Below are 14,905 nucleotides of genomic sequence, written 5' to 3'. Positions count from 1 at the left end.
CAGACATACCCTTAGACCTCCATGGCCCATCAGTCACTGGACAAGGTTCTTTTTCAGAAATGTTCTAACTGCACTGTGATAGTGGGTACCGGTGCCCTTTTCTCAACCAATAAAAATGTATATTTTGACCTACTTTTTATATATGGGCTTCACTTTTCTTCTCACTCAATTAAGTTGCAGTATAAATATGAATGAAAGCATTCAATTCATTCAAAAATTGACAGTTAAGGAAAATGTGGGAGGATGAGATGAATGATCTGATGAAGCAGTCTTTTGTGCTAATGTTGACGCAAAACTTTTATACTTGGATGGGAATAAGGTTTTTCCATTTTGGCATTATGAAAAGCGGCATCTATTCAATTTGGTGTCAATTGCTATTATGTCTGTGTTTTCTGCAGTGTAAGGTAGGTGGAAATCTAAGCAAGTGAAGGGGAAAGGTGTCACAAAACCTATAATCTCTTAAAGTTAGGCATACTTTTTGGGTTGTGTTTCTCAGTAGTGTTTCAAGAGGCTTTGAAAGATAATACTTAAAAACTAGAATGCCACCCTAAGTTGTCACTTGGTGTAGTGACAAAGAGCTATGTCAGTATAAAACAGGCTAAACCAAGGCTGCAGAAAATTGCCTGCATAGATATTGCAAAGTGTAAATTCAATTGAGTATTAATTCAGTACATTTTTACTACTGAGTATGTAATGCAAACTCCACATAAAAGCAATATTTACTACTTTATTAACAAATTAAGTTTACAAAATACCAGTTTTACTATTGATTATATGTATAATATTACAAAATTCAGAAAGCTTACTGTCAATTAAATGTACAAGAATTTGGAACACACATTTCTTTCTTTTCATGAATTAAATATTAACTGTACAATTAAATTATTTATAGGGGAGATTCAAAGGTGCTAGGCATGCATAGTATAGATTGATATTTAACCTTTATACACCAGAATATTTCAGAAAGGGGGACTTTAAACTAAAAAATGGACCAGCTGGGAAACAGTGAAGTATTGGAAGAGTAAAAAAGATTACAAGAGAAGCATTTTTATAGTGTAAACTGTGTATATAGACTCACTAATACTGTACTGTACAGTTACAAGGTGTTCATAACTACTGTATATATGCAAACACAGTGCCATGCAAAAGTATTCAATCTCATTGAACGTTGTCATAATTTTCTGCATGGCAAAATATTTGTACACATATTTATCCATTCTGTATTTTTAATGTGAACTCTTGTGCTGTTACAAAGTCAAAATAAACTGTTTTCTGTACATATGTAACTGGAGGAGAAAGCACATGAGGGGACCATTCATTTATTTCAAGCTTGTTTCTTTAACTAATACAAACATTGTCTCAATATATCATCTAGACACTTCTTAAAGTTTGTCAAGGTTTCTGTTTCAATTATGTGGGTTGGTAATTTTTTCCAGATTCCCACAAAACTTTAAGTAAAGAAGGGTTTCCTGACTTCTGTCCTAAATGTACTTCCCCTTAATTTCCACTGATGTTTTGCAGTATGTGATTCACCATTAAGCTGAAATAATTCTGCTGGATCTCCTTTATCAATGCCTTTGAGAAGTTTGAAGACCTTGATTAGGTCCCCATGCACTCTCTTCTTCTCAGGACTAAACAGGTTTAATTCTTAGAATCTGTCAGAATAGGACATGTCATTATGTCCTGACATGCATTTGGTTGCTCTCTTGTACAGATTCAAGTACTGGTAAGTCTTTCTTGTAGTGTGGTGATCATAGTTGCACACAATACTCCAGATACTTTTTCACTAGTGTGTTATATAGTCTAAGTATAACATCCCTCAAATTATATTCAACAGAATACATTTGAATTGTCAGATCTAATTTAAAATATTGCTTTTAAAATTAATTAGCTGTTTTATGCTTCATATTGAAGGAAAGTTCACACATTTTACAGATACAGAACATGTGCTGAAAAATATGTTCACTGTGACACAAAGATGCAAAAATAGCAGAAATGCCAGTGACTGGAGGCACATCTTTCAAAGTCTACACAGCAATGTTTTAGCTGTTTTGATAACAGAGCCAACCCCAGTTTTAAATAAATGTTTTAAAAGTTACATTTTAATTTGGGTTGGCAGTAATAATGTATATGCCACTTTATAAAAGATGATGTATAAGGAGGGGCGGCATGGTGGCGCAGTGGGTAGCGCTGCTGCCCTGCATTTAGGAGACCCGGGTTTGCTTCCCCGGTCCTCCCTGCGTGGAGTTTGCATGTTCTCCCTGTGTCTGCGTGGGTCTCCTCTCTTAGTTGGTGCCAAGACCTTCAGCATGTTACAATATGTGTGTTTCCATATACAGTATACCAGATTATTTTCTCTTTTGTGGTCCCTTCTTATAATACATTTTGTTTTCATTGTTCTTAATTTATCTTCCTTGCCAAATTATGGCTGATTATGTACCATACTTATGAAACAAGATATTATTAAACTAGGGTGGGGGAGGGGGGTTCTGTAGAGACAGAAGAAATTTACCTCACTGACAGTGAATTCTGGATCATTTGTTCTTCTCATTGTGTCATCAATAAATGTTGTCATCAGTTCTCTGACCATATTTTGATCATTAGCCCAGGATTCCTGCAAAAAAAGCATAAATGTTGATAAATAACCCTGAACTAATAGGAGCCAAGATCCTGAATAAGGAAAAACAAGCTGAAACTTGACTCTACAATTTCAACTGTCTCTTTGCCCCATGCGTTGTTAGGAGGTTGAGGGTCACCCTTTCCTTTGTAATGGCCAGGCTAACACTTCTACACTCAGATAGTATTTTCCCAAATTTGAAACCATAAAGCATTGTTCAGTTTTTAAACTATATATGAACTCAGGAACCCAGAAATGAGAACTTCATGTTAGAATTTGAGAGTTTTAGAGGAAGAGTATTTACAGTTAAAAGTTGTGATAGCTACATAGTGTGCGGTTTGAAATGTCCCTGTGGCAGTGAGAAATCTACTGATCAACGTGTAATAACATTTGATGACAAGGCGAGGGATTTCCTTTCCTAATGAAAGGGGTTTGTTTGTTGCCTCGCGCCCTGTGTTGGGGGGGGATTGGCTCTGGTGGACTCCCTTGGCCCTGTGGTTGGGATATAGCGGGTTGGATAATGGATGGATGGATTCTGGTTGATTTTACGACTTCACTCATTGCGCTAAGTACCATTGTTCGCTTGCCGGAGCGATATATTCATGCTAATCCGAGATAGAGGCTGTGGGCCAAGGGGAGAAGGAAGCGTGATGTGAGGAGTGGAGAGCCGGGCAGGGCCCAACTCATTCACGCACCACCCTCCCTTCAAATGGGTCTTTCTCTGGGTACATTTTGGACCGTACCTTGCCTCCGCTTAGCAAGCGATACCTGTTTGTTTATTGATTTTTTAAACTTTGTCTTATATCACTACTACACAGGCGGAGCCATGGAGGACAGATAGTAGATAATAAAATGTACATTGATATAATAAAGGTTGATAAAAAAGGCTTCCAAATATGGGACCAATAAACAAAAGACCAGCAGCAACTATATTTTAAAAGTACAGCAGTACTTAAACATAAACCAGATATAAAGTTATACAGTACATCTATCCATTCATATACGTATATTCAAATTCAATTAATCCAAGCCAGAAATCAATCTTTGAAGCATCGCCACACACCTAACCCATAGAGGCCAGTAATTTTAATATAGAAATATTTGGGATGTGGAAGAAAAGTTATACCTGGAGAAAAATTCAGTTGAGCTTCATGAATAAGCCTGGAGCTATGAAGCAGGAGGTATAGTCACCACACTTTCATTTCAAAATACACTAATACAAATTGTTTCTAGTATATTTGCTAAAAATTCATATATCTAATATAACTATCCATCCATCCATCCATTTTCTAACCCGCTGAATCCGAATACAGGGTCACGGGGGTCTGCTGGAGCCAATCCCAGCCAACACAGGGCACAAGGCAGGAACCAATCCTGGGCAGGGTGCCAACCCACCGCAGGACACACACTAACACACCCACACACCAAGCACACACTAGGGCCAATTTAGAATCGCCAATCCACCTAACCTGCATGTCTTTGGATTGTGGGAGGAAACCGGAGCGCCCGGAGGAAACCCACGCAGACACGGGAGAACATGCAAACTCCACGCAGGGAGGACCCGGGAAGCGAACCCGGGTCTCCGAACTGCGAGGCAGCAGCGCTACCACTGCGCCACCGTGCCGCCCTTGTCATCTCTTTACTTTTTAACTACTACTGGTATCACCAGATAGTAGTTAGATTAAAGTTTCACCAGGAGAAGGGATGTTGACTTCATAGTAAAGATAAAACTTCATTTAGGATTTGGGAGTGAAAGTTATCATCTTCAACATAGGCTGGACACCACTGACACACAAAAAATATCCACACAAACTACTGTGCATTTATTGATTCTACAGCCTAAATCCACCCTTTGCCCTTGACATGTGTGATCAGTCGGCTCCATGCTCCCTTTTACATCCAGGAGCCTCTTGAACCCAAGCCCCCAATAGTCATGAACCAAGATGAGCCAAGCAAACGAGGACACACTCATGCAGCAAGGGGTAGGTGCAAAAAGTGTCGTCCAAACAGTTTCCAAATTAAAGTACAAAATTCTTCTTATTCTAAGCAAAAAATAAATAATTCGTAAAATAGGTGAAATCTGTGGAGGTTTAAACAGTTGATATAAAAATCCAGAGACAGTCCTTTTCCAATAAAAACACAAGCCCCAATGCTTCCCTCTAATACCTGACATCTTCTCCATTTGTCCTGTCCAGAGGAGACACACACCAACGGGTGCAGTCAACCTTTAAGTCCTGGCTCGGGTCCACATTGCCAGACTTGCTGCATCTATGGGGCGATATGCTGAGTTGCACACCCATCTTCCAATGCCAGGCAGTTGGCATCCATGAGAGACGGCTCTTAATGGGTGGGTCCTACTTCCCAGTGTAGATCAATAGGAGCACCCCTTCCTTATCCTCAGACACCTCTGCTTGAGGCTTACTCACAACCACCTGCCTCTATTTTCTTTAACATGGGCTCTCCTACTATTGCCTCTCACTCTTTTTTCTTCTTTAACCTTGTTCTCTCCTTTGCTTCTTTCTTCTGCTCTCTCTCCCTGTTTCCTTTTGTGCAGGGTCTCTTTATATGGCCTGATCGGGTGCAGACGTGACTCTCCGCCCACTCCAATGTGTGAATTCGGCACCTGACTGATCCACTCGCTACAACCTCAGAGCAGCGCTGTCATGTATCTGAGCCTGCATGCTCTCAGGACGCAGTTGTCTATTTAATAATCTGTACCAAGCCACAGACCACTAGTCACAAAGTAAACCCATCTTCTCAAAGATAAAACTAAAAACAAAATGTAGATCTAAACCTCATGTGCACATTTTCATGTGAGTATTGCATTGTTCAACATCATAAATTATTGTGCTAAGTGACATACTGTGAAGAAATGGTATTTTATTTATAAATGAAATTATCCATATGTTTTCAGTATGTACTTTACATAACTTAAAAATCTGATTTTAAAATGTTTAATGAAAGATACATGAAGATACCTGATTTTTATTGCTATGGGTGCATGAAGTTAGTAGAGTACATTACTTTTTTATTAACTTTGTTCTACATTTAATCAGATCTCGTTAAACTAACTAAAACCTCTGTCAGTGACCTTCAACAATGTATCCATTCAAACTAATACTGGCATATTTGTAATTTTCTGTCACGTTTAATCATTAACACAAACTGTAGCTTTAGGGATAATTAAAACATAATAAAAAAACATTTTTGCATCAAAATTTCTATAGATATATAAAATCCAACATCTGTCCATCTGTCTGTCTTTTTGTATGTCCGTCCGCTTTTCACGAGAGAACTACTTAACGGATTTAGATTGGGTTTTCTTCTATAATTTTCTTGAACATTCTGGTTGATTGCCCTGCAGTGGGCTGGCACCCTGCCCGGGGTTTGTTTGTTGCCTCGCGCCCTGTGTTGGGGGGGGATTGGCTCTGGTGGACTCCCTTGGCCCTGTGGTTGGGATATAGCGGGTTGGATAATGGATGGATGGATTCTGGTTGATTTTACGACTTCACTCATTGCGCTAAGTACCATTGTTCGCTTGCCGGAGCGATATATTCATGCTAATCCGAGATAGAGGCTGTGGGCCAAGGGGAGAAGGAAGCGTGATGTGAGGAGTGGAGAGCCGGGCAGGGCCCAACTCATTCACGCACCACCCTCCCTTCAAATGGGTCTTTCTCTGGGTACATTTTGGACCGTACCTTGCCTCCGCTTAGCAAGCGATACCTGTTTGTTTATTGATTTTTTAAACTTTGTCTTATATCACTACTACACAGGCGGAGCCATGGAGGACAGATAGTAGATAATAAAATGTACATTGATATAATAAAGGTTGATAAAAAAGGCTTCCAAATATGGGACCAATAAACAAAAGACCAGCAGCAACTATATTTTAAAAGTACAGCAGTACTTAAACATAAACCAGATATAAAATTATACAGTACATCTATCCATTCATATACGTATATTCAAATTCAATTAATCCAAGCCAGAAATCAATCTTTGAAGCATCGCCACACACCTAACCCATAGAGGCCAGTAATTTTAATATAGAAATATTTGGGATGTGGAAGAAAAGTTATACCTGGAGAAAAATTCAGTTGAGCTTCATGAATAAGCCTGGAGCTATGAAGCAGGAGGTATAGTCACCACACTTTCATTTCAAAATACACTAATACAAATTGTTTCTAGTATATTTGCTAAAAATTCATATATCTAATATAACTATCCATCCATCCATCCATTTATCCATTTTCTAACCCGCTGAATCCGAATACAGGGTCACGGGGGTCTGCTGGAGCCAATCCCAGCCAACACAGGGCACAAGGCAGGAACCAATCCTGGGCAGGGTGCCAACCCACCGCAGGACACACACTAACACACCCACACACCAAGCACACACTAGGGCCAATTTAGAATCGCCAATCCACCTAACCTGCATGTCTTTGGATTGTGGGAGGAAACCGGAGCCGGAGGAAACCCACGCAGACACGGGGAGAACATGCAAACTCCACGCAGGGAGGACCCGGGAAGCGAACCCGGGTCTCCGAACTGCGAGGCAGCAGCGCCACCGTGCCGCCCTCTAATATAACTAGTAAAACTTAATCTGATAATGTACAGTAAACCATCAAGAACTTTGATAATTTATTAAAACATTTAAAGGAGTGGCTCCTGAATTATTATTAGTTATAGCTAAAAACTCTACTCCATTATCTATTTCCATGTTTGTCCTTTTGACACCTTGCTGCAGCTGTAGAATTTGAGTTCTCATGAGTTTGATTCAGATAAACTTACAAAAAAAAAAAACCATTTATTTGTAAACATTTGTAACTTTTTACCTTTGCAATTGAAGGAATGGGTATTCCAAAGCATGAAAATATCTGCTAACTAAATATAATTTAAACTGTTTGACCAAGATATTGTACAACGTAGTTTTGCTTGTTTGCCTTTCTTATTTTTCGACAGAACTATAATTTCAAGTATTAAAACTCCATTTCAGAGTCATGTGATAGGAAGTTAAAGTTCCTTGACTTTGAAGTGACCAAGTCCTACTACTATATTTGAACACATAATATAAAAAGTGTGCAATTGACAAGCTTGTTTCGAAGCTATGTCATTTGGTATGATATTGACCAATCTGGAGAAAAACCCTGGAACGTGTTTTTCTTCTTGTCTGATAGAATGATTACGTACAATCCATATTATTTGAGGAAAATGATGACAATGAGCGAGAAACAACTAAAAGAAGCCATTGAATGATCTAACCAAGCCAGCTACATGACACAGTGCAACACTTTATAACATTAAGCATTATTTCTACAAACAGCCCCCTTACCTGTTGTTGATACAGAAGGAATCGCTGGAAGTCACACAGTAAAATGACAGATGAGTCTGGCTTGTCTGTGTTGCTGAACAGAAGAATATGGAGATTCAGATTTAGAGAATGGTCAATGAAGCCATCATCATCTGTTTTTAAGAAAACTAGTATTTTTACAGTCAAAATGTTAAATATTCTGCCAAAGCAGGCCAGTAGCACAAGGCTGTCATAATGCATTCCAATTCATTATCTCTGGGACTGCTAGCTAGTTTAGTTTACCAGTGCTTACATTACAGAAATAAGTAAAAAATGTGGGCATCAAATTTTATTGTCATTCAAATAAATCATGCTTTTGTCAGATGGATGCCCAATTTTTTTTGTATACAATTTGTACAGTTTTGTGTTCACACTTTTTCTTTAACTTCTTACCCTCATGTCTTTTTTTATTTCAGAATCAGCAGAGAATGGAAATAGAACAATAACAGCACTGAACTGAATAGCAAAAGAAGCAAAAACATTACCTACCCCATAATGAAAGAACTACTTTCATGCTTAAACTCCTCCAAAATCTGAAACACAACAAAGAACAACTGAGAACACTGCTAATGAGTTCTATTGAAGTTTCATAAATATAACTAAGCCATGGCAACTGCTTTAAAACGGTTGTAGAAAATTAAAAATGCAGCACTACAAAGCAAAGAAACTTGTTGCAGGGTGTTTACAGACAAGTGTATAAGCTGTTTATGGAATGTTAATCTGAAATAGTGTCACATTGCAAAGAAGGTGCGTGATGTGCTTCCTCACACAAGTTTATGAAAACTGCACTCACATCACTGATCCCCCAGTAGAGATCTCTCAGGCTGACAGTCAATTTAAAAAGCTTTTAACATTGAAACAATATATACCTCTACACTGTATGTTTGACGAGTTAAAGATTACAAATGAGTCTGTACAGTCATAAGAAGGTATTGAATTTCACTGATGCTCAATGGTTAGGTGACCTTCATTTTGGATGTTCCCCTTTATAAAACATTCATGTTACATAATGAATGGTTGTAACTTTCTTGACTAAGTCTACTTTAAAAGAAAATTGCAAAGCACATGCTAGTGAATACCAAATGTTTATGTCATATGTGGACTTCATTTATTTCACTTTGTCACGCATGCATATCTGGGGTCTTTCTGAGGTATGTACACCCACCCCGGGTTGAGATGGGGTGCTTGCACTAACCTTATCCTCTGTTTCTCCTACTACAATACAAAGCAGACACCCAGTGTGGCAATTGACTCCACCCTTCCAGTTTCCCTGTTACATATTCTGCAGTTCTCAGAAGGAGGCATCAAACAGTACAAGAATGCACTGCAGAATACAGTGACTTTACTGGGCTTAACATCTGATAGAAACGTTCCTCATGATAACTTTCCTTTTTTTATTTATTTAGCATACTCAAGTCAATGTTTTTGTTGAATTATTGCTTATTAAACAAGGACATCTGGGATGGTGGCCCAGTAGACCTGCAATTCTTCCAGTGACCACAAGTTATATATTTACAAAGGTACCTCCCCTTAGAACTTTATTTGTCCTCAGTGGGAAATACGGCTTTTTACAGACACTCATTAAATAGATAGATAGACACACACACAAACACTGTGGTCTGATCACTCACCAGAATGACTTAAAAGAAAGAACACTTCGGATTTGTTAGTCACAGTCACAGTGAGGCATCATGCAGACATATTGCTGTTGGTATAAAGGAGCCCCAGTAGTGTTATTCAATGGCTGAAAGTACTCAGAGAGAGGATGTGCAACACTGTTCATAATGGCACTCTTTTTTAAATTGCCATATTGTTATCATTTCTTTTTCCATAATACATGTTCTCTAATCATATAAATGCATTAATTACTAAATCTTGTTATGTTATTCTTTGGAAGTGCATTCTTCTGTGTTTTGTAAATCTTTTTGTTTTGGCCACTTGCTTGCATCATGTCAGCTCCTTGTGCTCTCCTCAGATACAGTTAAGAAAGTAACAAGCAAAAATCACATGGTTTTCCACCAGGAACTCTGGTTTACACAGCAATGTCCACCTGATGAATAGATAAATGTTCTCCCACTGCCTAAGACATCCTGCCTCGGTTAATGACTCTAATTTTGGTATAAATGAGTATAGTTGTGAACATGAGTGGGTCTGTGATTAATGGCATCCCTTCCAGGCTGACTCCATTCTTTTAACTATTACTAGCATATTACTATCTATTGCTATCCAATATGAGATAAAGTGTTCAGACAATGAATAGTTGAAGGTTTATTTGCAGGATATCCTATAACTGAAAGAATAAAATGTGCAGGGTCATTTTCATAAATGTCAATTTGCTGAAGTCCAAAAAATTTTTTTAATTCAACTAGGGGGCTCTGCCTCCTGCTCACTTCACTTGCCAACCCCCAGGAGGCTGAACCACTCGAATGGCATCAGGGTGCTCCTCCATTAGAGAAAGAGATTGTATTTAAGAAGTGGAATATAAAAGTGCATGCGGAGTGTGGGAGGAAGACGGTTTGGTATTTAGTTACTACAGGTAGAAAATCACTAGCTTGATTATTTCGCTACAAATATCTACTATAAATACCAATGAATAGTAAAATGTAGTAAAAAGTAAAAATAGAAAATGAAATGACATTAACGCCTCATCAAAAGCAATATTATGAATTACTTTATCCTCTAACTTTGCTTTTTTGAATTTCTATTTGCATATTGTTTGGGATATTTTTCTCTTTTTCTTTTATTGGACAATTCTCTTTGTTCTTGATTTTTATTAAATTCAGCTGTTTTTTGTTAATTTTCTTTTTTTTTCAACATTCATTATCAGCTCTTGCTGCTTTTTTTATCGTGAACTAAAATTCAACATTCTTGAACAGATCATTTGGTTACTGCCTTGCCATCATACCCGACTGTGTTAATGAGCGAGTTTGCAGAACTGAGAGCGTCACGGTGTGCTACGGAGAGAGGATGTGTGCAGTAGGAGTAATGATTGGGCGAGCGTTGTGGAGGGGAGTGGTCAAGGCTGAATAACACGGACATGACGGAAAACTTTCTTAATATAATAGAGAGAAAAAGCATTGTTAAAGACTCTCTGCTTTCTATTTTCAAAAAATATCTAAAAAAAACAGCCAGTACTATTTTGCAACCCAGCCCTGTCCACATTGAACCTGAACCATTTTAAAGAGTTAAATGTTAGACAAAAGTAGACTTAAAAGACATTTCTATAAATGCATGTAAACCTAAATGTACACTAAATTTTGCAAAAGTGATATCAGATTTGCCGTGTAATGTTACATTAAACCATGTGCAGTATCCTATGTTAATTGGAGGGATTGTGGAATTTAGTGCTAATTCAAACCAGGGTTTATAGTTATTTTAATTTATACCGGCATCATTTCAGATTGCACTGGTATTTTCACACAATCAAAAATAAAATCAACAACTGATATTTATTTGATTACAGTGCACCAGAACGCACTTTTTACTTCTGCTTAAACCTGAATGCAGAATTAAATCAATGGAGTTTAGTTTAGTAACACCTAGGCATGAGCCAGGGTCTGATCACACCAAGCTGGGTCAGCATGTCATGGCGTGCTGTCTTGGAAATTTTTAAAAAGCCAGTGAATCCAGGAACATTATTGAAGATTTTCAACAAATATACAACTTCATTAAAATTGCAAATAATATTTTATAAATGTCTGTTTCACAGCAACTAAAATGTTTTTTTTTTTCAACATGTAGGCAAAATTATGCTTCTGTATAGACAATTAATGTATAACCTTACAATTTATTTCATATTTTTCATTTTCGGAGGTGGACAGTAGAGTTCTGGTTCCTCAGATAGCTTGCTTAGTATGTGCTAACAGTTTATAAGTATTTTAAAAAGGAACATTATGTCTGTAAACACCATACATAATGTGACAAGTGTCCAAGAAGAGCTAGATTAGTATTAACTAATGAACTGCAGTGGTGATTTAGTCATAGAAAAGAGAAACAATGAAAGTGTCTGCATTAGCTCGAGACACTAGGCCATGAATAACTGAATGAGTGTCAGAAGACAGAGCAATATAGACAACAAAAAGTCTGATGTGATGTCATGGCAAATAGAATGGTATTGAGTATCCTCCTCAGCATTACGTTTACTCCTGGAAAAGTTAGTCAAAAACACTGACATTTCTTTAAGAAGCAATGAGAAGTCAAGCAAAATGACACCTGAATAGATTACAAATAGATTATAATACGCAAACTTTTGAGGTAATTACAACGAAAGTTAGCCAATAGAAGGTGTCATTTTGCTTGACCCCTCACTGCATCCATCATGGCTAACACGGTACAACACCCTACTACTTTAACAAGCACAAAATGATATTACTTGTGACAGAAGCATGTAAATGCTAAAATGTCAACATAATACATTAGGAAAGGTATGTCTAGTGTCCACTGCTGTACTGAATTCAGATTTAGTACACGTCTTTCATTTAATATGTTTTGAAACATGGATGTTCATGATCATCATGTTACATTGCTCTTAACCATGCTTCCAAAAGGTGGATCAGACAGGACTGATGATCCTCCAAAAGGTTTTGAAAACAGGTTCATAGTGGAGTAAACTTTTTGTATTTGAGTTTAAGAGTGACTACTTTTTTTTTTTTTTTTTTACATTTTTTTCATCAATTGTCCTTTATTTTCTATTGCTTTGTAACAGTCTTTTCTTTACTAATTGGGTTCCATTGCTTTAATCCACATTTTGCAGGTGTGATTCTGTTAGCTCCACTCTGATAGCTGGAGCATTGAGATGTTTGTTTGCTCTCGGTGCCCCTTTTCTCTTTTTTCTCTTTATGTCAGTTTCTGTTTTATCTAACTTTGGGGCCTTCTCTAGTTAAACGCTTTGTTTTGTTTAGGCGTTACCCTGTTAAGCTGCGACTTTAGCATGTGGCTGTTAGAGCAAGTTAGTTCTATTCTACAGACCTTTGTCCCTTGGTTTTGCTCTATGGATACGTTATATGGGTTATTCTAGTTTGTAACAGTACTTTGATATCTTTTTAAAGCATTTTTTGATAATTGCTAAACTATTTTGGAATTTTTTGCTTTAAATATTCTCTGCTTCTTATCTTTAGTTCTCTTAATAATCTCTTTTATTAGAAATCATTTCTATTGTCACATTTGTTCTTTCACACATTTGTTCTATTTCCTTTCAGTCAGCCACACCAGTCATAGTATATTTTGATCAGCAAACTAAAGGAGACACTGGTGTAACCCACAAGAATGTTCTTACTTTCAGCTCTTGCCAACTGGCAATGCATGTTTTTGTTTTTTTGTCAAAACACAAACCATTTCTATATCTGTGTCTATTGCTTCACATTTCACTTTTCAGACAGGATTAACATAGAAGCACCACATCACCTTTATGTTTTTCATTTTTTTTTTTTTTTTTTGCTTTTTCACAAAGAATTAAACAAAATAATCATTCTTGGTATATTTTATAAGCCAAAACAAAAGACAAGTTTGTTTTATGGATTTTCTCATTTATTTTCTGAGGATTACTGACGGGACACGGTTCCTACAATTGTGTCACTCAAATACATCTGAACCTTTGATAAGTGAGACACATTGTTTAAATTTTTTCTTCAACTGACTTATTATAAATTCATTTTTGAAGTACCCTTCAATAACCCTGAAACTTTGTACTTCACCAAAACAGACGTAATGATAAATCATTTAGAAAAAAATAAAAATGCTAACGCTATGCTAGCATTGAGAACTGGCATAAAATGTTGCCCCTTGAAACCACATAATAAGGAAAAAGCTCCAGAGGCTTGTTAAAAATTAGCCCACATATACTGAATTACAACTGTAATCATTCCAGGAATTAGTGCATTCAGCATTTTTACTCAACTCAAAGAGCTACTGAAGTGTGGTTAAGGGGAGTTGTGGAATAAACGTTGCATTTTAATATACAGAGGCATGTCGCCTCAAAACTGAGCCCACTTACCCAGCTTTCCCATTTGTGATTGTTGCATATATGTAGTTACAGTATATATTAAAACAAACTTTATATGGAAATTTGAAATATTGCTGTCATTGAATTGTAATATGTTTATTATAGCTGCCAAAAACATAATAGCAACAAATCTATTAACAAGTAAGTAGTTAGCCTATTAATAAGTGATAACAACAATGCAAAGCATTGTGAAAGTACAGCTCTTTTTTTTTTCCAAGATAAACATACCCACTGGGCAGAAACTTTGTAAAATGTTTAAATAGCAAAGTATTTCAGTTGAATTTGTTTTTCAAGTTGTCCTTGATAACCACCCCATTCATCATGTTGTTTACCAGCAGAGTGGCTTAGCAGTTATGAAACCTCAGAGTAGGAATGTTGGAATGGTTGAGTGTGTGAAAATGAGTGATCTGTTCATCTGTCTAAACGGCTTGTATGCATCGCTAAAAAGAAAAATATTTAACAGAAAATGATTAAGTATTGTTCTTGTCCAACAACAGAAAATTGTAGGTTCCTCAATTAATATTCTCTTAGTCAGATGAATGCAGAAATTTACACTTTGAATTATTGCATCATTTGATATTAGTTATTTATAAGATAACAATGTATTATGTAATAAGCATTACATTTATTTTATCCACCAGGAGAAATCCTCTCTATGTTAATTTTGATAATACTAGATACTGTACTGCAAAACTGTATCTACTACTCATATACCCTTACATGACAAGACATTAACAATGGTTTCTTTGGTCTTAATACCACTTATAGAGCATCAATAACACTGTTATTCATCTCTGTGCAGTGGTTTATATTAAGAGCCTTTGATAACACAGTAAAATATCTTGAGGAAAGATTTATGGAGCAGAAACCTTTCAAATTTAAGTAAAAGGAAATTAAGAGGTGAAATTATTAAAATGTTTCAAATTCTGAAAGTATT

The 14,905-nt window shown here is 36.8% G+C and overlaps 1 protein-coding gene across 1 annotated transcript in view; it reads right to left on the bottom strand.

The window, feature by feature from the left end:
• The window catches only part of plcg2 (phospholipase C, gamma 2), a 201,546-nt gene that overhangs the window by 67,752 nt on the left and 118,889 nt on the right, over positions 1–14,905 (bottom strand). The window contains exons 8-10 of the mRNA XM_039763474.1: positions 8,457–8,500; positions 7,950–8,022; positions 2,513–2,614 (exon numbers count right to left, since the gene is read on the bottom strand). Of these exons, the coding sequence (XP_039619408.1) occupies positions 2,513–2,614; positions 7,950–8,022; positions 8,457–8,500 (219 nt within the window). The remainder of the gene's footprint in view (positions 1–2,512; positions 2,615–7,949; positions 8,023–8,456; positions 8,501–14,905) is intronic.

The sequence above is a fragment of the Polypterus senegalus genome, chromosome 9 (assembly GCF_016835505.1).
Source record: "Polypterus senegalus isolate Bchr_013 chromosome 9, ASM1683550v1, whole genome shotgun sequence".
In the NCBI taxonomy this organism is placed as follows: Eukaryota; Metazoa; Chordata; class Cladistia; order Polypteriformes; family Polypteridae; genus Polypterus; species Polypterus senegalus.
The sequence above is the reverse complement of the archived record's forward strand: the minus strand, read 5'-3'. Positions and strand labels throughout refer to the sequence as shown.